Genomic DNA, 21,862 nt, shown 5'->3' with positions numbered 1-21,862 from the left:
TACACATTAGCCAAGTTTCTTTCCAAATGTAGAGCAACCAACCACATTTCAAGAACATGCTAACAGGCTTTTCACTTAATTACAGTTATGCAATTATTATGGTTTGGGTGCATCAAGATAATCAGCTGGTAGAGCTATTTCTCCAGTTGGTTGCCATCACACTATTGTAGTGGAGGAAGGCACAGACAGTGTAAATAAAAGAGTACCAGCCAAACCTTAAATGGCAGAGAAAAAATATGTATGTGTATCTGTGTAAAGAAATATGTCATTTCAGGTTGTTTAATATTGATTTTAAGAAGACTACAGTGTCCGCATTGCCCCTTGCGGATCTGATATTTTAATTTTGTCAGGCTTTAGTGACCACCTCCAAACAGGAAAAATTTAATTAAATCAATAATCTATTGCATTATCAGTCAAATATCCAAAAGTATGACTTCTCGATTAATTTGTTCTTTGTGTTTCACTACAAAAGAATACACAGAACAATGACTGGGTCTACATGAAACAAAAAGGAAATAATTCCTATTTCTACCTCTATATGAGTGAAGATGCTCCAACATTTCCTTCACTAATTGTTATAAGATATTTCCTTGTTATTTAGCCTAGATACTTATTAGTATAGAAACAATTAACCATACATAATTGGTAGATGACACTATTGTCACATGTTAGAAACACATCATTAACCTTAAATGAATAACACAGACTTAAAAAATGTTCGAACAATGGAATTCTTTTTTTATCTTGATCAATGATTTTTGATGGAATGTGATGAACAAATCATAGTATAAATGGCAAAAGAATAAAACGATTTTAAAGTGTGCTGCAAAGGTAGAAGAATTTAATGTGCAATCAACTTTGAGTGCAGGCAGATTTATGATGCCTGTTGTAATCTGTGAGGGTCCCCAGTTGGAAAAGTTTTTTTTTTTTTTTTTTAGATCTGTGTGTGTGTGTGTGTGTGTCAGGGCTGTTACAGAAAGGGGGTTTCACACTATAGCCTAAGTCACAGTCCGTTTTATGTTGATGTCCACAGCCATTAAAAAACATACACTCAATACCAATCAGAGATATGGTATTATTATTTCCAAACTCTAGAACAGACCCCATCTCTGTCATCTCCCTGGTAGTGTAATTTTTCCCTTTGGCCCTTATAATCTCACCAGGCCTCTGTTTTTATGGCCAGTGGGGGTTCTAGACCAATTTTAATAGGGGGGCCAGGTTGGGGCCGGCTTTTTTGTTAGGGGGCACATACAACCCGGAAAAAAAAGATAAATCCCTCATTCAGACAAAACAGTGTTTAAAATGTTAGCAATTTTGATTGGGTAGTAAACTGCTGAGACACTTTATTTCTGCCTTTCCCTTCAAAACAAAATCATTGCAAGAAATCTGTCATTGTATTATTAATGCAGACTCCCTGTCGGGGGGGCCACAGGGGGGTCCAGATTCTGAGTTACGGGGGCACTGGCCCCTGTTGAACCCCCCCTAGAACCGCCCCTGTTTATGGCTCTCTGTAAATCCGGCAGTTGTGCGGAACTGACGATGCACTCAGGTGTGCTATCAGTCAATGGGAAAAGTGAGTTTTCATACATGGGGGGACTGTGGCAACAAGGGTTAGTGCACTTTACTTTATTTACCAGGTTGGGCTTGGTCTACATGGAGGCCACTCTATTGTTAGAACCACATGGTTAAGTCCCAACAGTTGACAATAATAATAGAATAACACTAAACTTATCTATTGCATATACAAAACCAGAGACTGATCAACAATGGACATCACAGAAATCCTTTTAAGAATAAGGTTCATAACAAAGTAGCAGAATGCTTATACCTACAGTTGGAGTACTGCTCGCTCAGTGCATCTGAAGGTACAAGAGACATACTATCAAATTAAATCCAACATCAAAGAGCTAGTGGTGATGAGGGCTGACTGTTGACTGACACCATTTGCCTGCAATTTTCTCACCACTCTTGCTAATATTACCACCTGTAATCGAGATTATTTCTGTGAAAAAGTTGCAAATGACACTGTCGAAGAGGCGGAGGCAAAAAAAGGAAAAAAAAAACAAAATAGGGGAAATCATGGATAATACACAGATGGACTATAATCAGTCTATAATACAGTCTTTCCCTCTCTTTTTACATTTCTCTTTTCGCACACTGGTTGGTTAAGTTGAATTGTCAATCAGAGTGATTTTCTCACTGACATTTGCAGATTAAACATGTCAGTCTGAAAGCCGCCTACAAGGGTCAACTAGTGACAACAGTCAGTGCGTTTACATGACACTCAAGAAAACCGAATTACTGTGTTAGTCTGCCTATGATTGGATCTTTAAGATGCATGTATACACCTTAGTCTGACTAAAATCGGACCGGATCGGATTTCTCATAGTCGAATTAAAGCACCCAGATTATTCGATTCATAGTCGCATTCCTCCTGCATGTATATGTTCCATCAGATCGGATTGGATTTTGCTTTCTGCGCAGGCGCGAGATTTTTTCCCCGGGGCCGTGAGCCGGAAGTAGATGGATGGCGACGGCGGCGGCGGTGGCGTCTTTCCTCCGATTTCACCGCAAGAAAGAGCGCCATTGTGCACCTAGTAATGCACCTGTAATTATCATGTACACTATATACGAAATGTACAAAGATGTAGCTTCGTCTCGCTCTTCGTACGCCATCTTTCTTGAATGCCGAGGCAGCTGGTGACGTGAAGAGGTCAGCCGGAGGTGTCTCTGTTACCACTAGTTGAAATGGCTACAGCGCTACATCGTACGGGGGTATGACATGCTCCGGCCCAGTTATCAGATTTTCTCACTGGCATGTAAACTCGAATAATTGCAGTTGTCTGGTTGAGTAGCATAGTCGAACTATGGCTGTAATCCGACTAAGCTGTGCATGTAAACACACTGAGAGTCACAGCCATTCATTGACGGCCCCTACATGGACCAACTAAGGTTTACTCTTCAATATGTAGGACTGTTCTTGTCTGACAGAGTTGTTGAACATCATGAAAGATATTGAAACAAATGGTAAATGCTCTACTGACTCGTGAGCATAACCGCATGTTCAATTCTCAAACACAAAGACAAATATACACACTGTTGAAAATATGCAAAACTCACTCATCCTCTCTTTCACTCTCTCACTCAAACATACACACACACACACACACACACGCTGGCGCGCACATATGTTCATGTTGATCTGTGGCCTTTTTGTTGTGTGTCTGACACCATCAGTGGGGGATTTATCAGCTGAGCTGCAGGCTCCGCAGCTTCTTGAACCCATAAATTATTCAGACTGCAGAGCACGCTGATGCTTCCGCTGCTCAGCCAGATAGCAGCAGAGACGATCATATTAAACCCAAACACAGGCCTGCCTCACTGCCTCCCCTATCTCCACCCTCATCCCCGTTCCATCACCACACTGCCAGCCTTTCTGCTCCACAGCAGGGCCAATTCAGAACCAGGGATAATAAAACACGTTTTTCTTCTTTGAGTGAAGCATGAAGGCATGGATCTCCATCACAGCAATGGCTGTCCTCATATGTACAATCACACACAAGTCACACATCCCACACACTCCCAATGTCTTATTATATATGTACATTACTCTCTCCTATTATCCATCCACCACTTAATTTCTCTGCTTGTTATGCAAATTTTAAGCTCAAGTGTGTGTGGTTTATGTGTATGTAGGAGTGTGTAATCATTTAGTGTGGCTTTAGGCAACACACACACATGCTAGCAAGTCAATGTGGAAAGAGGACTCTTTTTTCATCTTGCTGGCATTGTAGTGCATTGATGCTGATAAGTTTCATGCAGGGCACGTCACTCCTAGCGTGATATTTTTTTCCTCTGCATTTGGAGACTACTACATTTGCATAATTGATTACAAAACGATGAGACTGGCGACTGTTTAGGTTTGGGGGCATACAGTACATTTAATACTCATTTCTTGTTTGCTGTGTTAAGCGCATGAGACGAGAGGCATTTAGAAGCCTGAGGCTCATAATACATTGCAACAGTGTGAATTTCCACTTTTCTTTTTTTTTTTTGCCTGTTAGATCTTGAGAAACATTCTGTGGCCTGTAGTGAAATGTGATAGCATAATTAAGATGCAGGCTGTAAACTGGTATGGATTACAGCTCAAGCTTTTATTACTGTTAATAAATTGCGCATTCATACAGTGCGCTGGAGCTGCTTATCTAAAAGAAGTGTGATGGTACATATCATGACTTTGAGATCTGTGTGTTTTTCCCCCGGTGTCCTCCTGGTAATCTAAACATGTATCCACCAACTGTTTATAATCATATGGATGCTGTTAGAATGTGTTTTGATTGAGATCCTGACCCACCATACACTGTGGAAAGTGTCACAGAGAACTTTTTTGTTCTAAATTACATATTCATAATCATCATCAGTAAACGGTACTAAAACAGTAACAGATGCTGTTAGGCTGTATCACTCATGGGGAGGGGGGCAGTTTTCTGGGGAAAAGTTCACTACCGTCGCTGTTGGGAGGGCTGACCGCCGCAGTGATTTTTTTCAATACAAGTTGCCAGAGACAGTAACTACATCAACACAATATTGGGGGCGACAAAGTCATGGTGAGCTTAAGTTTTTTTCTCTTAATCACGTCACTTAATCAACGCCATTCAACTGCGGGAGCCGCCTGGCTTTGCTGGTGGGGACAGGCGCTGTTTTTCGTTCAGAAATGTGACAAAGAGTCGGTAGGAGAGTCAGGGTGAAAGAGGCTTTTCCATATATGGATGCAGTATTGTTTTTATGTTTTTCCTCATATAAGTTGCCAAAGACACTACCAGTTACCACATAACTCTCATTTGGTCCTGTAACTTAGGATCCGTTTAGTTGTAAAACTAAACTGTTAAAACTATCAGATTGACACACCCCTGATCAGCTTGCACCAGCTCGCCTCTGCTGCATCTCTGATACTACTTCCAGAGGTGGATCAGAGCCACAGCAAAACTGTCCCCCCTCTCTGCATCTGTAACTTTCACACAGACGGTGATGCAGAGAATCAGGACATGATTCCAACTCTGAAAGGGCAATATGAATGGGGCTACTCAAAAAGGCAGTAAAATGGACAAAGGGAGGAGGTAAAAAGTAAGACATGACACAGCAGGATTTAACTTAAAAACAAAATAGGAAATAACAAAGCCACAAATTATGATGCTCTGTAGTCTGGTAGTATAGCTGTGGATACTTCTGTGTCTTTCGCCAGACAGCAGCACGGACGAAAGATTGCGGCTGGGTGGGGATTTTTGTTTTGGTATCCCTGGGGCTCTGTGTAGATATCTGACTTCACTGACGTCACTGACTCTATGGGTGGGTACCAGCAGGGCTGGACTGGGACAAAAAATCGGCCCTGGCATTTTTGGCTTAGACCGGCCCCTCATAATTAGCGGAGCACAACTGGAAAAAAACCCCATAACTTTTTTTCTTTAGGCTTATTAGAAATCTACAGTTTATTATTACTTTAGAAGTCTATCAAATAACCATTGTGGAAAGCAAATAAGTACATTTACTCAACACGTAGTTGAGTATCGATACTAATCAATCGCCATTGCTCATCATTATAATGTAATTAGAGTTCTCAACAGGCCTGAAAATTACAGTCCGAACCCGACACAGCGCTACACACCCGCATGAATTGTCTGCCCCCCCTTAACTCGGCCAGAGCCCGCGGGTCCGGTCGGGTTTGTGGGGCCGGCCCGACCCGTTGAGAGCTCTTCATGTAATAGAGCTAACGTTCCCTCCATCACCTCACAGTCCCTGTATTAACGTTACTACCTGCTTACCGGCTGTACTACACTGTCCCTGTCAGTCAGCATCATCTCTGGCTGCTCCTCTGCTGCCCGCTGCTGCTGTCTTCACCTTCAACCTGCTGTTACTGGATCATTGCTGTCTCAGAGGACGTGGAGGCTACAGCAGCCCCTCCAGTGAACATGTCTGTGATTTTAATTCATTTTGCAGCATCTACAGTGAGATTCTTCTCTTAGCACGCAACTTTTCCGTACCCAATTTCTTTCTCTTTGGTTGCTCCATGTTGTCAGTCCTCGCGCTCAACACTTTGAAACTAGCAGAAGTTACAGCGCAGGGAGGGGTGGGGCCGCCTTTGTACTATATCCTGATTGGCTCAGTTCACTGTCTATATTGAAGACATACCAATTGGCTGCCTCCTCTAAATTATGCACTTAGAAAAAAAAAAAGGAGGGCTGAGAGCGATTGGATTAGCCCAATGTCCTTAAAGAAAATCAACCAATGGGCCATCGCGGGCGATAAAAATGATTTATAATAAAACTTTTGGATTAAATTATGAAAGCCCGGCCCATAAATGTGCGCCGGCCCACCGGGCATTGCCCGGTATGCCAGATGGCCAGTCCATGCCTGGGTACCAGTGATGTTCTGGGAGGTTTTAATTAAGCAATATTACCCGAGAGGGTGTGCTTTAACGTCATTTGAGCACGACAGTGAGGGGCCTCGGTCCGCAAGCAGCACTGAAGTGCCTAGTTTGGTTGATTTTGCTCTCAAATTTTAAAGGTTTTTGCGAGTGTGCGTCGCGTTTCCATGGACACACATGGGGTCTGACTAATAACTGAAACAAAATCAGTCACGTCAGTAGACTCTTGTGTGTAATGGAACGTAGTTTACCACTCCAGCAAATAATCCAACCCTTAGTAATGACCTAGCAACAAAAAGGATTTTCTAGTCCCAGATGAGTGAACTCTGAGCTGACGTTAATGTTGTATCGTGGTCTCGGAATTTCCCGAACTAAATCAATACTGCACAGATAAACAGAAAATGCTTATTTTTATCGCCCAAGTTTTAACAAAGATGTTTGATTTTTTGTATTTTTTATAAAACGTTTTCACCGCGGTCAAAAGTGTCTCTCACACTGAAGGGAAAATAAATAATAGCCGGGGCATTTATTTTTTTCAATCACTTAACAGACCAGGCATTTATTTGGGACCAGGCGGCCATTTGGGACAGACGTTTAAATCCTTCCTCCCAAAAATCCGGGATGAAAATGTCACAAACTTCGCCAGCTTCTCTGTGAATTCTCCGTCATCCTGCTGGGCAATAGTTGTCTTCTGCAAGTTAAGTTGTTGTGGTGGAGGAAATGATTCAGCCAACCAGCACTCGCTGCAAACTCCTCATCTCTGCTGTCACTCACGGTGGCGTACATTTATTTTGCCCTGATCATTTTGCAGGACACTCTCTCGTGGCGTGCCCGTTTGCTGATAACTAATTCCCGCATGTTTATCTCAGGCTCCTCGCTAGCCTTCTTCCTCCCTCCAGCAGGCAGCCTGGTCCTGTTGCTGTCCTCCTCGGACAGCTCCGTTTTATTTTATCGCCAATCTCTCACTCTCTTGGGGTCGACAGAGAAATGTCTAGCGGCTGCTTCTCCCGACTTTTCCTCTGCATGTTTTACGGCAGAAAGTTTGAATTTCAAGCCGTACTTTTTATGTGTTTTGCTCCAGCGCTGACAGTTACTCTGTTGCCATGGAGATGGATACACTATTGCCACAGACTTGGCGGAGTAATATTTTGAGTAATGAGTCAGGCGTGCTGTCATGCTGATTTGAGCACGGTCTAAATGTCTTGTTGACCAGTCAGATTGCTTGGTTGGAATTACTTGTTGTATAATCACCTGTTGCCTTTCTGTTCTGGGCTGTGCACAAACCATGCCAGTTTGTGATGTTTCTGGTTAGAATGCTTTCTTTTGCTCCTCTGTAAAAATCAACAAGACCTTCGCACAGTAATTATGCCTTCTTATGTTTCCTTGATAAGTAGAGCCTTTTCTATTTTTACCACGGTGGAAATGTGAAATGACTATCACAGAATCTATGATGTTGATTCCCACCCTAGTTCCATGGATATAGACAGAGTTGTGTGTCTTTGTGTTCTCTTTTCTAAAACCAACAACTTGGTTTTGCTTATGTTGAGAATTACATTGTTCTCTGTGCACTTGATTTCCTCACAATATGAACTGTCACTGTTGTTTGTAATGCTGCCGGTGATCAATCAATCAATCAGACTTTATTTATAGAGCACTTTTCATACATCGTAATGTAGCACAAAGTGCTTTACAGAATTTAAACAGCAACAATTTCAACACCCCTGCCCCTGCTGTGAAATCAGTAATATAGATAAGTCAATTGTGAATACAGTAAAACAAGATATAACAGAATAATTAAGATAAATAGATAAGTGGTGAGTGAATAGATAAATAGAATAAAACCAGGTTTAAGCAGAATAAGAACCAATGAATAAATCAAATTCAGCTAAAAGCCAGCCTATAAAGGAAGGTCTTATCTGATGGTGGTGTTGTCTGCATACTTAACAATAGAATTCTCTTGATGTCTGGGAGTGCAGTCAAGGGTGTAAAGTGTGAACAGTAGAGGGCTAGACACAAACCCCTCAGGTGTTTATGGTATCATTACCAGTCTCCTAGAATATGTTCATAGAACAGCAAAGGAGGGTTGAATAAAACACTCTGCAGACTCTCTGGCTGTCCATTTCCTTGTAAGGTCAACACTCTAAACACTGGTGCTATTGGTCAATAGTGAATATATGTGTAAAAGTTTCTGACATGATTTCTATGGAATTGCTTTGCCAAAATATGTGAATAGCATGCTCATTCAAACTCAGTTGGGTACAGATGCAAGACAAAAAAACATAAACAAAGAAAAGGAGAGGCTGCCTGCACAAAACATATCCTGTGCTAAGTATTTATTAGTCTTAGGTTTCAGTCTACCAGGCATTATACATCCATGTGAACAAAAAACAGGCAGAATATGCATACATGTGACAGCTCCACCTACAATTAGGAGATTACACAATACTTAATAATATCTTTATTAATTTGCTCTGTTCAGAGAAAACACACAATGTAGCCCATAAGGGACATGTACATGATTTTTAAAACTCTATATTCAGTTTAGTTTGAAAAAATGTTTATTGCATGTTACATTATAATCTGTTTAGATAGACTGTGTTTAATGGGCTTTATCAACTGACAGTAATTAGACACAGATGAGGAATACCTACAAATCAAATAACAAGTCAAATTTTACCATTGTGAAAGCAGGTGGAATGGTGCTGAATTTTATTTTACAATCTTGTGTTGCATAAAGACAAGAAAACTAATCTTTAGTCCTGAATGTTTTTCCGGTAATAGTACTTGCATTCTAAACACTACACTGAGTTGCCAGTCTGTGAACATACAGTAAACACTTATTGCAGCCTATTTGTTTATTTATCTTGCTTAGTTCCCCATTTATCTTCATATCTGTACACTTTCTTTCTACACTTCCTTGTCTTCTCAGTGGCCATTGAGGTTTTTAATTCCTTTATATCTCTTCTGTTCATCTCCATCAGGTGATTCAGACCATCCGAGCAGCAGATCTAGACAACTTTGCAAATGGAAAGTTTTCCTTCGAAGTGCCTGCTGAGCATCCAGCCAATCCAAACTTTACCTTGAAGGATAATGGAGGTACGACTCTAGTGAGCAGAGAAGTTGTTAATATGACAACTTTTTTCCCATTCACATTGTGATAGCATACATAATTGCTGCATGGATTATGATCAGCAAAAACATTTTTGAGTGAATGAAGTGCTACATTTATGTACCCTGCTGAGTCACCATGTGAATGGTTAACAATGCATTATACTGAATATTTGTCTGTCATGTTTAGTCTTAATATCCTGCGACTTGACAGATATTTTGGTTGAAATAGTTTTGAGAATGTTTTCCTAACATTATCTGTGCAGCACCGCATTTCCTCCAAACACATTCGCCGTTGCAAATTAGTATTATGTAAACCTAATTTTTAGGAGACAAACCTGTTATAAACTTCCTGTCCAGCCTTATGTTTGGCAAACGTTTTTAGTACAAGGCAGTGGATTAGGCACAGCAGGTTTAATCAATTTTACTCTCACCAGGATTTTCCTGACATTAGCAAGGGATACTGACATGTATGGCTATGGTCCTCTGTAGACGGAGAATACTTTACAGCTGACTCTTTGTAGAGGAGATAAAAGTAAGTATAGAATGTTTTATGCCCGTTCTTGCAGCGTGGAAGATGATGGGAGCGCTCCTGCTTTGGTAACTTCTGATGTTTTGGAGCGACTGCAACATATCTTTGGTGTTGTTGGTGTTGAGGTCTCTCTAGTTTCTGCCTATGTCCTCTCTTTGCCTCCTTGATGCCAGTTTTCAGTCTTTCTCTTGTGGTGTCATATGCCTTCTTCCTGAAAGACATCCTTTTTGGCTCTGGATAGAGCCCTCACAACATAGAGCCCTCATATGGTTCTCCTGGGCAGCAGCATCTCTGATCATGTGCGAGTGTATGCACTAAAAATGTACTGTAGCATTGCTTAAGCTTCATTTGTCCACTTTTGGATCAGTTTTTACTGATGGCATGAAACTTTTTTATCAGCTGGGGGTTAAGTGGGCAAGAGAAGCAGGGACATGTGAGTATGAGTTGATTTTGCATTGCAAAGGAGGTCACATGACAAGAATGAGTCTTTGTATCATTAGAATTTGATCAGTTAGCTCCCATACATTTTTTGGTGTTAAGTGTTAAGGACAGTTATATATATATATATATATATATATATATATATATATATATATATATATATATATATATATATATATATATATATATATTTCAGTTTTTTTAAATCGCTATATTTCAGAAATAAAAACAAACTTTCTGGCCTGTTTGCGCATAATTGTTTTGTCACTGCATGGAAGAAAAACATTATGGGAGGGTGTTTTCCACATCTCCCATTCAGTTCTAAAATTTTGGTGTTTGATTGACACAAAAGACAAAAATGCTTCAAGTGCTAATATCAGTAGAAGAAGAAGTATAGGAAGGAAGCTGGAGAGCAAGTCTACAACAGTGGTCAGTGTGAACTGTACTAAGCAGCAATGTGGCGTTACATTGCCAGCGTAAAGCGGATGGCAGATGTCAGCAGGGCTTATCAAGAGGAGCCAAAGGACAACCCTAAAAGTTAAATGCAGTCGTAAATTTAAAAAGATTAGACTATTTAATTGTTCTATTTGGGTTATTTGGGGATTTTGTTTTAAAATAATGAAAAGAAAGGTAATAAGTAATTTATTACTCTTCGCAGACAGTCGTATTGTAATGTTATATATTAATTAAAATGAAGGAAGCTAGTAATTTGTAATGTATTGCATTTGAAAGTAACTTGCCCAATACTGCTAAGTTACGATTTAAAATTATTCTACAGTGCACTGTTAATTGCATACACACAAGTTTGCATACACATTGATTTCAGTTAAACCCAGGTCCAAAAAATTGTGTGATGCAGAGTATTGAAAACAGAGTAGTAATGAGTAAGGATTTTAAATAAAGCTTTTTCATGGGTAACAAATGGAACAAAAAAGATGATATTGTGTCAATTAACATAACTCTATATATCAATTGACACATTTTAAGAAGTTAAGTCACTAACTTGTAACCAGTGATGCCAGTAACACGTTACTTAGTAAAGCGTTACTTTAATCTGACCACTTTTTTGAGTAACAAGTAATCTAAGGCGTTAATATTTCCAAACCAGGGATCAGATAAAAGTTACTTATTCAAGTCACTGTGCGTTACTTTTACTTTTGTCATTTTCCTTATTAAAAATATATATTTTTGCTTTCTTCTTGCGTCTCGGGAATGATGTCACGTATGCCACAGTTCACGTTTTCAGCACGAGGACAACTCACGTGTAACACCATGCAGCGACACAACACAAACAACAATGGAGGGAGGAGAGAGATGCGCGTTTTTAAACCTGGAAATACAGTCATTATTTTGAGTTTGTGTCAGCTAAAGGTGGGAACATTAAGGTTCCCTTGTACACTCTGTGCTGTTGACAAAGTACTATCAAGCTTCAAAAACACAAAATTGAAGAAACATTTGGAGTCGCAGCACAGCACAGTTAAGTTCACAGAGCAAGTCGCACCAGGTGGTGTTAAGCAGAGAGCTGTGAGCACTTCTGCAGGAGGTCCCCCACCACCCAAACAACAAAAGCTGGATTTCAGTGCAAAATAAGTAAGTGGGGGAGAGTTGAAGAAGTTGGTCGGGTGATATGTTGTAGAGGAAATGCTGCCCTTAAAGGTCCCATAGTATGAAAAACATGTTTTCTCTGGTGTCTCCCAGAATGAGGAGAGCAAGCGAGTCCTGCATGGTCTCTGCAGCCCACCCACTTGTAAAATGGCGCTCCTATAGGGTGCTCAGATTCAGCTCCTTTTATGTAACGAAAGGAGAGATTTTCATAGGCCGGCCTCCTCTGCGTGATGATAGGAGATATCCGAGAGGGGGCGTTCATTCCTGAGGTGAAGTTCGGTGTGTCCAGCGGTAAGCTATCAGTGTTTCGCAATGTCGTCGCTCAGAGCTAGACACGCAAATTGTTCGGTTGTTGGTTGTAAAAATCAACATGTGCCTATGTTCGGTCCCAGCTACAGAACAACAGAATAGACAGTGGTTGCATTTTATTTTTTATGACAACATGCCGGCTACGCTTCCTGTTAGTTTGTATATGTGTGCTAACCTCTTCATGTCTGACTGCTTCAGTAATGAGGGTCAGGACAAAGCTGGCTTTGCCTCGACACTGAGCCTCATAAAAGGATCAGTCCCAACTATACGGGACCCAGCAACTGCACCCGAGCCACAGGTAAGTGTCGCCACATGTTGATAGTATTTATAGTTGCCTATGAGTATGGTGAAGTCAGCTTGAAATTGACTAACTAGTAAGCTCCGCTTCAGTCCGCTATGCAATGGCATTTGAAGCGAGTTTAATGTTAATAATATTATGATGGCGCTTGGTTGTCACGATCAAAAGTCTGGAAACGTGCAGACTCTCAGTAGAGCTCACTTGAGCAACTTTTAGACAGCTGGAATTCAGGACCACGGGTGGGTTTGGGGCAATGCATTTCGAATACAGTGTTGTTGGACCTCTGACAGCTGTGTGAAATTGATGAAAAACAGTATAATATGGGACCTTTGAAGAATGTTCAGCATGTTTAATGTTGCGGTTTTAAGTGATGTCTTTTTTTACAAAGGAGCTAGCTAGGATTGGTTATTGATAGCTAATCATTGAGCAATAGCTAAGCTGGCTAATGTTGGTTTGTTTAATTTAGATGTCAGATAATGTTAATATCTGTTATTTTTAAAACTTGAAATGTACAATGTGTGTCTAATATCACAAATAATAAAGGTGCTGTTATGTCTTAGGTTTTGTAATGTTAACTCTTACCAGTGTGAGATGTATTTACTTACATAATGTTACTGTATTGTGTTATAATATTTAACAAATTAAACAGCATCAATTGGTATTGACCTTTACAATAGTTGTATTTGCATCACTGGGTATCTTTAGCAGAGTTACAGAGGTTAATGAAAAATGCGTAACATTGCTATTTTCTTGGTGTATTTGGTGTTGCTATCTATAAAGTCATCCTGTAGCTAATAGGTAAAACTTTTGTATTTTTCAGGGGCCCTGAGAAAGCTACAGTTCATGATCTTGTCAGCTCGGACCAAGACATCACACGTCAGACACCAAACCTATTGTCAGCTACAGGTCAACCAAGCATGGTTACAGAGATTAAACACTGCAAGAGCTTGCCAGATAGCTTATTGAGTCCCAGTGGCAACAAATGATGGCAGGACTTGCAGTGTCAGAGTTTTAAATCAGAAAATATTTTAATTGTTGAATTTATGTTACCTGCATATTAAAATTATGTGAAGGAAAGTGGGTTTAAAAAAATCAGTGATTCTAAGATGTGTCTATGTTCATAGCAAATATCAAGGAGCCACATGAGAGCAAAGATGAAGGAGACACCATCTGGAAGATATTACCTGAGAAGGACAGCACATCTCCTCCAGGTAGACACACACACACAAACACACACACATACACTCACTGAACAGTAGCACATACCATTTCAGTAAGATACAGTATCAGTGTCCACCTCATCCACTTTGGCCTGCAATGCCTGTTCCCTTTTGTATAATGCTTTTTCAGCAGTGTCACTTAACAGCAGCACTGCACTCACACATAACATAGTACATGTGCCTTGAAATTAATGTGTTTTAATCTAAAAGCTTAATTACTCTGAAAGCGGAATTGTTAGAAATGCTGGTAGTCGATTCCTAATGTTACCAGAACCTATGCCAATAATATATGTTCTAAAGATTTCAAAACATCGCAGGTATGTGCACTTTATGATAACAAATATACTATTAATTTAGGGAAACAAAAAGATTTTAAAAAAATGTTTTTATAACAAGATAAAGAAGTTTTTTACTTTGGACAAACCTTGAATTTATAGCTGACCTATGGAGACAGAGCTGCTCATAATAGCTCAGCACTGAGATCTTTATTTTACACAATACCAATATTCTATATGAGAAACTGTGTCGAGATTTACATTTGTTGATTGGGATGCACCATTCTGAATTTTTATCCCTTGATACAATTTCTGATAGTTAAACTCAGGGTTTTCGCTGATACAGAGCACCTATCAAGTGCTGTTTTTATCAATCAATTCAGTGTGTGTCTGTGTTCCCTCCCTATGTAGAAGTCATTTTACTCTGTGCTGAGATAAATATAAACATGTAGATGTTCATACAACAACATGCATCGGGGTCATTTGCAAATTGTATTTCTGTTTAGGAATTATGAACTAAAGCATATTGTTACAATGCATCAGCCTCATAATTAAAGATGGAGTTTTATGTTTAGCTTGTCTAAAACATGTTAAACACACAGTCACTAGTGCAGTATGACTTTTGTTGTGTACAGATAAAGACCTGACAGTGTGCAGAGCAGCTAAACTGGCTGTCATGTGTGTCTACACAACAGCTGGGGGAAAGGAGTACAGTCTTCCTCATTTCATATCTCTGTATTGTTACACAGAACTATTTTTACTATTACTATTTTACCAACCTATTAAACTACACTGGTACCATGAAAATATGGTAAATTTTTTGGGACTGATTTTACCTGATTTCTGTTCAATTCTGTTGAAGTGAGGACTGTTGTAGATTGGTTAGCAGACAGTAAGAGCTTTCTCTCTTGTCCGTGGGAGGCTACACAAGACCTGGAGATCAGTGAGGCTGTGAGATGAGATACACAACACCTCTCATTCTAAAGTGATTCTTAACTTTCTATGTTGGCTCCTTTGACACTGACTGTCTGTTTACTGTTGTCTTCCTCTCTAAACATTAGTGCAGAGTTAACTTTTTTTTTACTATGCTTCTTAGAACTGGAACACACTTTTACAGAGGCAAACAGCACTTTACTGATTTATTTAGTGAAAGCTGTAGGACTGCTGAAATGTGATGTCTGTGGGTAAACTGAGGTTGTGTTGTCTGTTGCTCCAAACCACCTGTTTCAACAAAAGGCAAGAGCAAAACTAAATAGTTGTCTAATAACAAAGCTTTGTTTGTATATGATGAACAACCATAACATTCTGACCCTCATGTCTTTTCTGTCTTTTGTTACAGATGTGCTGATCAATCATGAAACTCAATTTGGAATTGTGTTATTTATTGTTAACTGTTCAACAACCACAGGCTGGCTCCGGGTAACTGTGGTGTCACTATTTTGAGATGGGGGCCATCTTAGGGCCAACTCAGACTACGTCAGATCTTTCTTGAGAAGGGATCAATGAGAGATGGAAAAAAAATGACTTTGACATTGACATCCCATGGCAAGAAGATCCTCCAGAACAGGAAACCAGGTCATTCCAGCACAGGAACCACGGAGGGGATGATGAAGCCACACCGATCAAGAGATGCACCCATCAAGACATAACCCCATTCTGAGTCTCAACCACCCTGGTTCCCAGACGGTCCAGCCAATCTGCACCCCACTCAAACCCTTCTTCATCCACCAACCTTGACCCCTCCTTTCCGTCATCCACCAGCCTCGACTCCTTTCCCTCAGCCAACAACCCAATCCCCCTTTCCTATCCTCTCCAAAATCTTCTACCAATATAAATAAACTACATTGACATTAAATTATGGTGTGGTCTTGTTAGTGAAACTGTATTTCACTGAGATCTGGTTTATTGGGAGATAATATTAACTACCTACTTTTGGGTGGGGGGGATTGTTGCAATGACCAGTGGTTACAGTCGGCCCTGGATCCCTTCAGCAAATGCTCCTGGACTGTTATTTTGGAAAGTTTTCTTAACATTATGTGAACACTCCCCAAATGTTCAAATGTTTGCTGGGATACCCATACACCATGGTGGTAGAATCTTAGACACCAAACTTCTTATATGCATATGGCACCATCTTAGAAAACAGCAACCACAGTAACCAGTTCTCTTAAAAACATCCATGACCTCTGTTGCTCACAGAGGAATCCCAAGAGTAAAAGTACTATTAAAGTAAATGAATATCTTGCTCCACAGTACACCATGTCTGGTTTATGAAGCATCGCTCAGAGTTGCTGCTGCCATGTACAAACTGAGTCCTTGGGGTGTCTGTGGCTTCTACCCGTATAACACATTTTGCTAGCACAACTACCTCAGTGTTGTGTCTTTGCTTTTGGTGGAACAGGTCCCCCCCTTCTGAGATTTGCTTTTATGTCCTTTTATGAGTGGTGCTGTTGCCTAGGTTACCCAGCAACTGGAGTTTTCTATTTATTTCCCTCTCCTCATTTATTTTGCTTTTGATTTTATCTCTTCTAAATAAACTGGAGGAGGGAGGTTGTCCTTTAGTTTTCAGGTATGTGTCAGGTTGTGTGATGTGCTCTGAGCTTTAGTCCTCTCTCCTTTCATGTGGCTTCACTCATCTCCTCTCCGTTGACTGTAACTCCCCCACCCCATGCATCCCCGTATCCATTTAAATGTGTCTCACTTTCTTTTTATCAAATTCTATCTTCTTGTATATCTTCTCATTTCTCCTGCATCTCTCCTGGTGTTATTGGACTGCATTCTACAGTTGACCTGAGACAGAAAGAGGACTGAGAGGAGTTGACAGCAGTCTCAGTAATGAGACATGGTGACAAGATTCAGCCAGGGAGGTTGGATGGCAGTCTGTGAGCCGAATGCTGCAGGCAGTTAGCATTGTTGTTGTTCACATGTGTTTCCACAGAACACAAAGCCTGGATATCTGCATTGCAGGTGTTTTTATTCTTACTTATTAGAGATATTACAGCTAATCTAGAACTGTTGTCACTGGGTAAACATTTTCATCATTATTATTGCTACCCTGTATTCAGTTTTTTTGAAAACCTTCATGAAGTTACTCTTTGCCTTAAGGGTCCCATGTTTTAGAAAGTTTGATAGATTCCCTTTCTTTTGGGATGATAAGACAGATCTAGGCACAATGTAAATATTGTCCAAGTGCCCAGTCCAGGGAGAAATGCACACAGTTTGTGTTTAAATTCTGTGCCTTCAGGACTTCAGTGAGGCTGTGATCGCAAATATTACTGCCCTCAGCATGGCATGCAAAAACACCAGCAGAGCTGATGCAGAAACATGGTGGCTGGTGCCTGCTCAGGCCTGTGAGAGCTGACCAATTGAAACAGATTAGGCATTTCCACAGGAGAGCCTAAAAGGGACAGACACTATAACTCATTTTTCAGACAAACGGTGACCCTGCCCCAACACTGGGTCAATTTGCATAGGCTCAATAACCAACTGTCTAAAAGCAAAAGGCTAATTGAACACTGGGCTTCCTGGGTAAAACACCACACTTTAGTTTCAGGTAGTACAGTAATGTGTAAATGCTAAGAGGAAGAGAAACTGAGACTTGTGGACTTGTCAGGGCTCTAACAAAAGGTTTCTTTTTAATCAAATGGAGATGTACCAAAACATTTTTGATGATTCGATAATGATTCATCTGTTAATGATTCAAATAAAAAAATATTCTCAATGGAGCTCGATCCATCTCAGTGTAGGGTATCCTCAATTATGTTGAATATGTAAACATGAAAATAGATACATTTTTAAAACTAAAAATATATAATTCATATATTCAATTATAGTCTTAGAAATGTACAGAACTGTGTAAGGGGGCCAGCATGTAGTTATCATTATTTGACCATGCCTGCAGCATTTATAATTTTTTATTTGAGTAAAAAAGGCATATGATAATATAACGCAGTAGCTATTGTTTTTGATACTTCAAGTACAATTTTGTGATAATACTTTTGTACTTTTACTTAAAGCAACATTGTGAAGAAATTTAAATGTTGTGCAATTTGGTGCCACCCACAGCGTGCAACACCACTCTGGTAAATACAAATCCCATGTCTGTAGCAATTTGTCAGACATACTATAGGTGCTTACTACAAACACAACTCATAAGTGTTACATAGTGAAGAAAACAAGTGATACGCATGAGGCGTGGCTGTGACAGAGACATCATTCATCCTATTTCAAGACACTGTGCTGGCAAAATGTACAAGCAAAATAATTTGAAGATATTTTTAGGGAAAAAAGGTTACATAAGATTGTTTCAAACTAAATCTTCAATGTCAGACCTTGAGTGGCATCAATATTTTTTTAAATATTGCATGTCTTCCACCACCAATTAATTGATCAGCTCTTAGCTAGTTGTTCATTTTGGCTTTGTTACGGTCTGCTCCATCCTGTTTTCAAAGCACAAAGTCATGTCTTTGAGGACGCAGGCTGTATCCTGCCTTGGTTCACCTAGTTTTTAACTTCAGTTCACCTTAAATGCACTTTCTTCTTTCACTTTCTTTTGCCTCCATCCCTCACTCATTCTGAGGTATTACCTCATCCCACACTCATGCTTGGTGTAACACTTCTTTCACTTCATCTCCACTCTTCACCTCCTTCCGCCTCCATCTTAGTCAGAGGAGAATCAATAGTGCTGTTGACAGAAGACCTTTTCTCCGGAGCAATTATTTGTTGTTCACTAATTCAGTTTCTGTCCTTTAACCTTTTCCCAGGCATCAACATTTCTCTTCTTCAACCTCCTAGATATCTCGTTGCAGTCCACACAACAATGCAGCCGCACAGAGTAGGCAACACACACATACTGCTCCAACACTGAGCTCGAGTTCATATCTCAAACGTTGATAATGTATGAAGAAAGTATCAGAAAAAAATGCAGTCTGACAGAATGAAGCTTCTGGTGAGAGCCACAAAACATCAGTCATTACTGAAAATGCATGCTATCGGATTCAAGATAAGAGAATGGAACATTAGAAAAAACAACAAACCAAACAGAGTCATCGAACAACTGCAGGTAAATGATTCCTGTTAAAAGTAGGTCTTCTCCTGTTTTCCTAAACAGGGGGAACATAATGAAAGTTGACCAGAGCATATCAACAATAAAAAAACAAGAAACAAAAAAGTAAAAAAAAAAAAAAAATTACTTATAAATCGGCTTGTTGCCTATTTTGGATGCATCCTTGAGTTGAATGCATTTCCCAAAAATTATGCTGGCATACGGTGTAATGTGTGTAAATATTTTGAAATATGATTATATTTGTACTTGGTTAAATAAGTGTGGTTAAATTAAGGATGTGTGTGTAGGTGTGTGCTGTCCATAGTACTGAAACAGAGCGGAGGATATCGATCTCAAGACAGACAGACATAACATCACTTCACTGACTTTGGTTTTTTAGCCTGCTGCTTATTGTGGTTGTAAAAAGAATTCAAATTCCATTTCTACTCACCATTGCAGCAATCCACAAACAAGAAGGAAACAACAGAGATGTTAAGGGACAGTCAACGAGAGAGAGAGATGGGGCTTTCGACTGAAAACAGCTGTTTCTATGTGCCTGTTTCCAGCTGATTTTGAGTAATGCAAATGTGAATGAATGATTATTTATTAGTGATGACAGTTTTAGGCCTTGTCCATACCAATACGCATACTTTGCCAAACGAACACCTGTTAGTTTTGGCCTCTCATCCACAAGCAATCTGCATTTCACTAACAAGACGACTACACAATTTAACGTTAGGGTTAGGGTTTATTTAAATTGGTGCAAGATTTTGGAGAGGATAGGAAAGAGGGGTCGGGGTCGTTGGGTGAAGGAAAGAGGTCGAGATTGGTGGATGAAGAGGGGGTTTGAGTGGTGTGCGGATTGGCTGGTCTAGGAACCAGGGAGGTTGAGATATAGAATTGGGGTACATCTCAATGGGTGCACATCTTGTTCAGCATGGCTTCATCATCCCCTCCGTGGTTTCTGTGCTGGAATGGCCTTGTTTCCTGTTCCGGAGGATGTTTTTGCCATGGGATGTAGATAAAGCATTATTTTTAATCAAATTACATAGTTACATAATCGCAAGCAGAAAACAGCAAACACTGTCTGACTGGTTCAGTCATGGGGAGAGCTGACCCTCATGGTGATTTTTTTTTTAAAACAGTAACTACAACAACACAATAGTGGAAGAAGATAAACACATGTTGAGTTAAAGTTTTTTCCCAGGGAAAGACGCTGTTTTTCGGGCAGAAATGTGACGAAGACTCTATAGGACAGACAGGATGACAGACACTTCTCCATTACAACTTAATTTGTTTTTTTCCTCATATAAATTGCCAAACACACTACCAGTTACCATTACTGTTGTTTGGTCCTTTGATGTTGCCTTGCGGTTCTTCCTCTTTTATTTGATGAGTGATGGATCTGTTTAACTTTCAGACTGTGAGCACCATCAGATCAACACGCCCCCCCTCCATGCATCCAAATGTATCCATTCACACAAACGCCAGCTCTCCTCTGTTGTGGTTCTGATACGGATCCGGAGGCACATCTGAGTCACAGTGAAATTGTCCCCCCTCTCCGCATCTGAAACTGTCACACAATGTGGAGAGTCGGCGCATGATTCCCGCACTCTAAGGGCAGTGTGGATGGGGCTAGATTGGTGGGTAACTGCTAGGGGTGGGGCTTTGGTTCAAGGTCTAATTATTATTTCCTGTCCATCCCACTCCTTTTGCTAAATAAACTGGAGTTTAGCAAATAGACTCCTGATTCAAATACAGTCAGGCTAGCTAAATCTGGTGCTTTCTTTTTTGTTATATTCTCAGCTCTGAAAGACACTGTGCAGCGGCCTGCTTCAGAGTGCTGTGTTTTTGCACCTGAACACGACAAGAAAAGTGTTACGGTTGAGATTAAATGCAGACAATGGAGACAGGAAATAGTGAAGATTTATTCTTCAAACTGTGCTGGAGGGTGATATGGACGAGATGACAGGGGTTGCAGCAGGTAGCCAGGCAGGCAAGAAGGCAAGGAGGGTTAAGTGGAGCCAGTGTTGAGGAACCTAGGTGAACAGATGAACAGAAAGCAGCAGACACTGGAGATCACTGTAGAAGGCAACAAAGAGAAAGGCATGAGCACAAAGGCAAAAACGCAGAAAACACGAAGTAGCAGCACCATGAAGTCACCGTATTGGACGCAAACGATCTAGCGCCGAAGTGGTGGAGAGACCAGGTAGATAAAGGCAGTGTCTGATGAGTTGATCCTCCTCAGATGTGCCACTCTTCTGCTGCTGCAGCAGTTACTGCTGCCATGCCCACAGACAAACACACATGCTGTGTCTCAATTCAGGGTCTGCGTCCTTCGGAGGCCGCATTTGAAGGTCAATTAGGTCAGAACGCCCCGCGAAGGCTGTCCCAATTCAAAGGCTCCTCCCAATGCACCCTACAAATGTGGCCTTCCTTCCCCTCTTTTTGGAGGATGCACGGCTACTATCCTTAGCGGCCACCCATATCCCAAGATTCTTTGCACGACCGAAAAAGAAGAAGGAAAGAGTCGACGCCCCCCTTGAAGGTCTCTCCGAAGGACTCACCTTCGAAGACCGCAAAGGCCCGGTCCTTCGAAGGATGCAGAC

General features: G+C 40.5%; 1 protein-coding gene and 1 long non-coding RNA gene across 3 annotated transcripts in view; both read left to right on the top strand.

Annotated features, from left to right (window-relative positions):
• Positions 1-21,862, top strand: part of LOC115572498 (cadherin-18-like) — a 221,630-nt gene that overhangs the window by 183,963 nt on the left and 15,805 nt on the right. The window contains exons 10-11 of one of the 2 annotated variants that reach the window (XM_030402642.1): positions 9,403-9,517; positions 10,099-10,607. In XM_030402642.1, coding sequence (XP_030258502.1) covers positions 9,403-9,517; positions 10,099-10,133 — 150 coding nt within the window. In that variant the 3' untranslated portion in view covers positions 10,134-10,607. Of the gene's footprint in view, positions 1-9,402; positions 9,518-10,098; positions 10,608-21,862 lie in introns of those variants that run through there. The other variant, XM_030402641.1, reaches the window with a different exon arrangement.
• LOC115572499 (uncharacterized) lies at positions 12,479-20,473 on the top strand. The gene is made up of 3 exons (XR_003982090.1): positions 12,479-12,714; positions 13,535-13,925; positions 15,549-20,473. It is a non-coding gene; the product is annotated as an uncharacterized LOC115572499 (long non-coding RNA).

Source organism: Sparus aurata, chromosome 21 (assembly GCF_900880675.1).
Source record: "Sparus aurata chromosome 21, fSpaAur1.1, whole genome shotgun sequence".
Classification (NCBI taxonomy): domain Eukaryota; kingdom Metazoa; phylum Chordata; class Actinopteri; order Spariformes; family Sparidae; genus Sparus; species Sparus aurata.
Note: the sequence above shows the minus strand (reverse complement) of the source record. Positions and strands in the feature narration are given on the sequence as shown.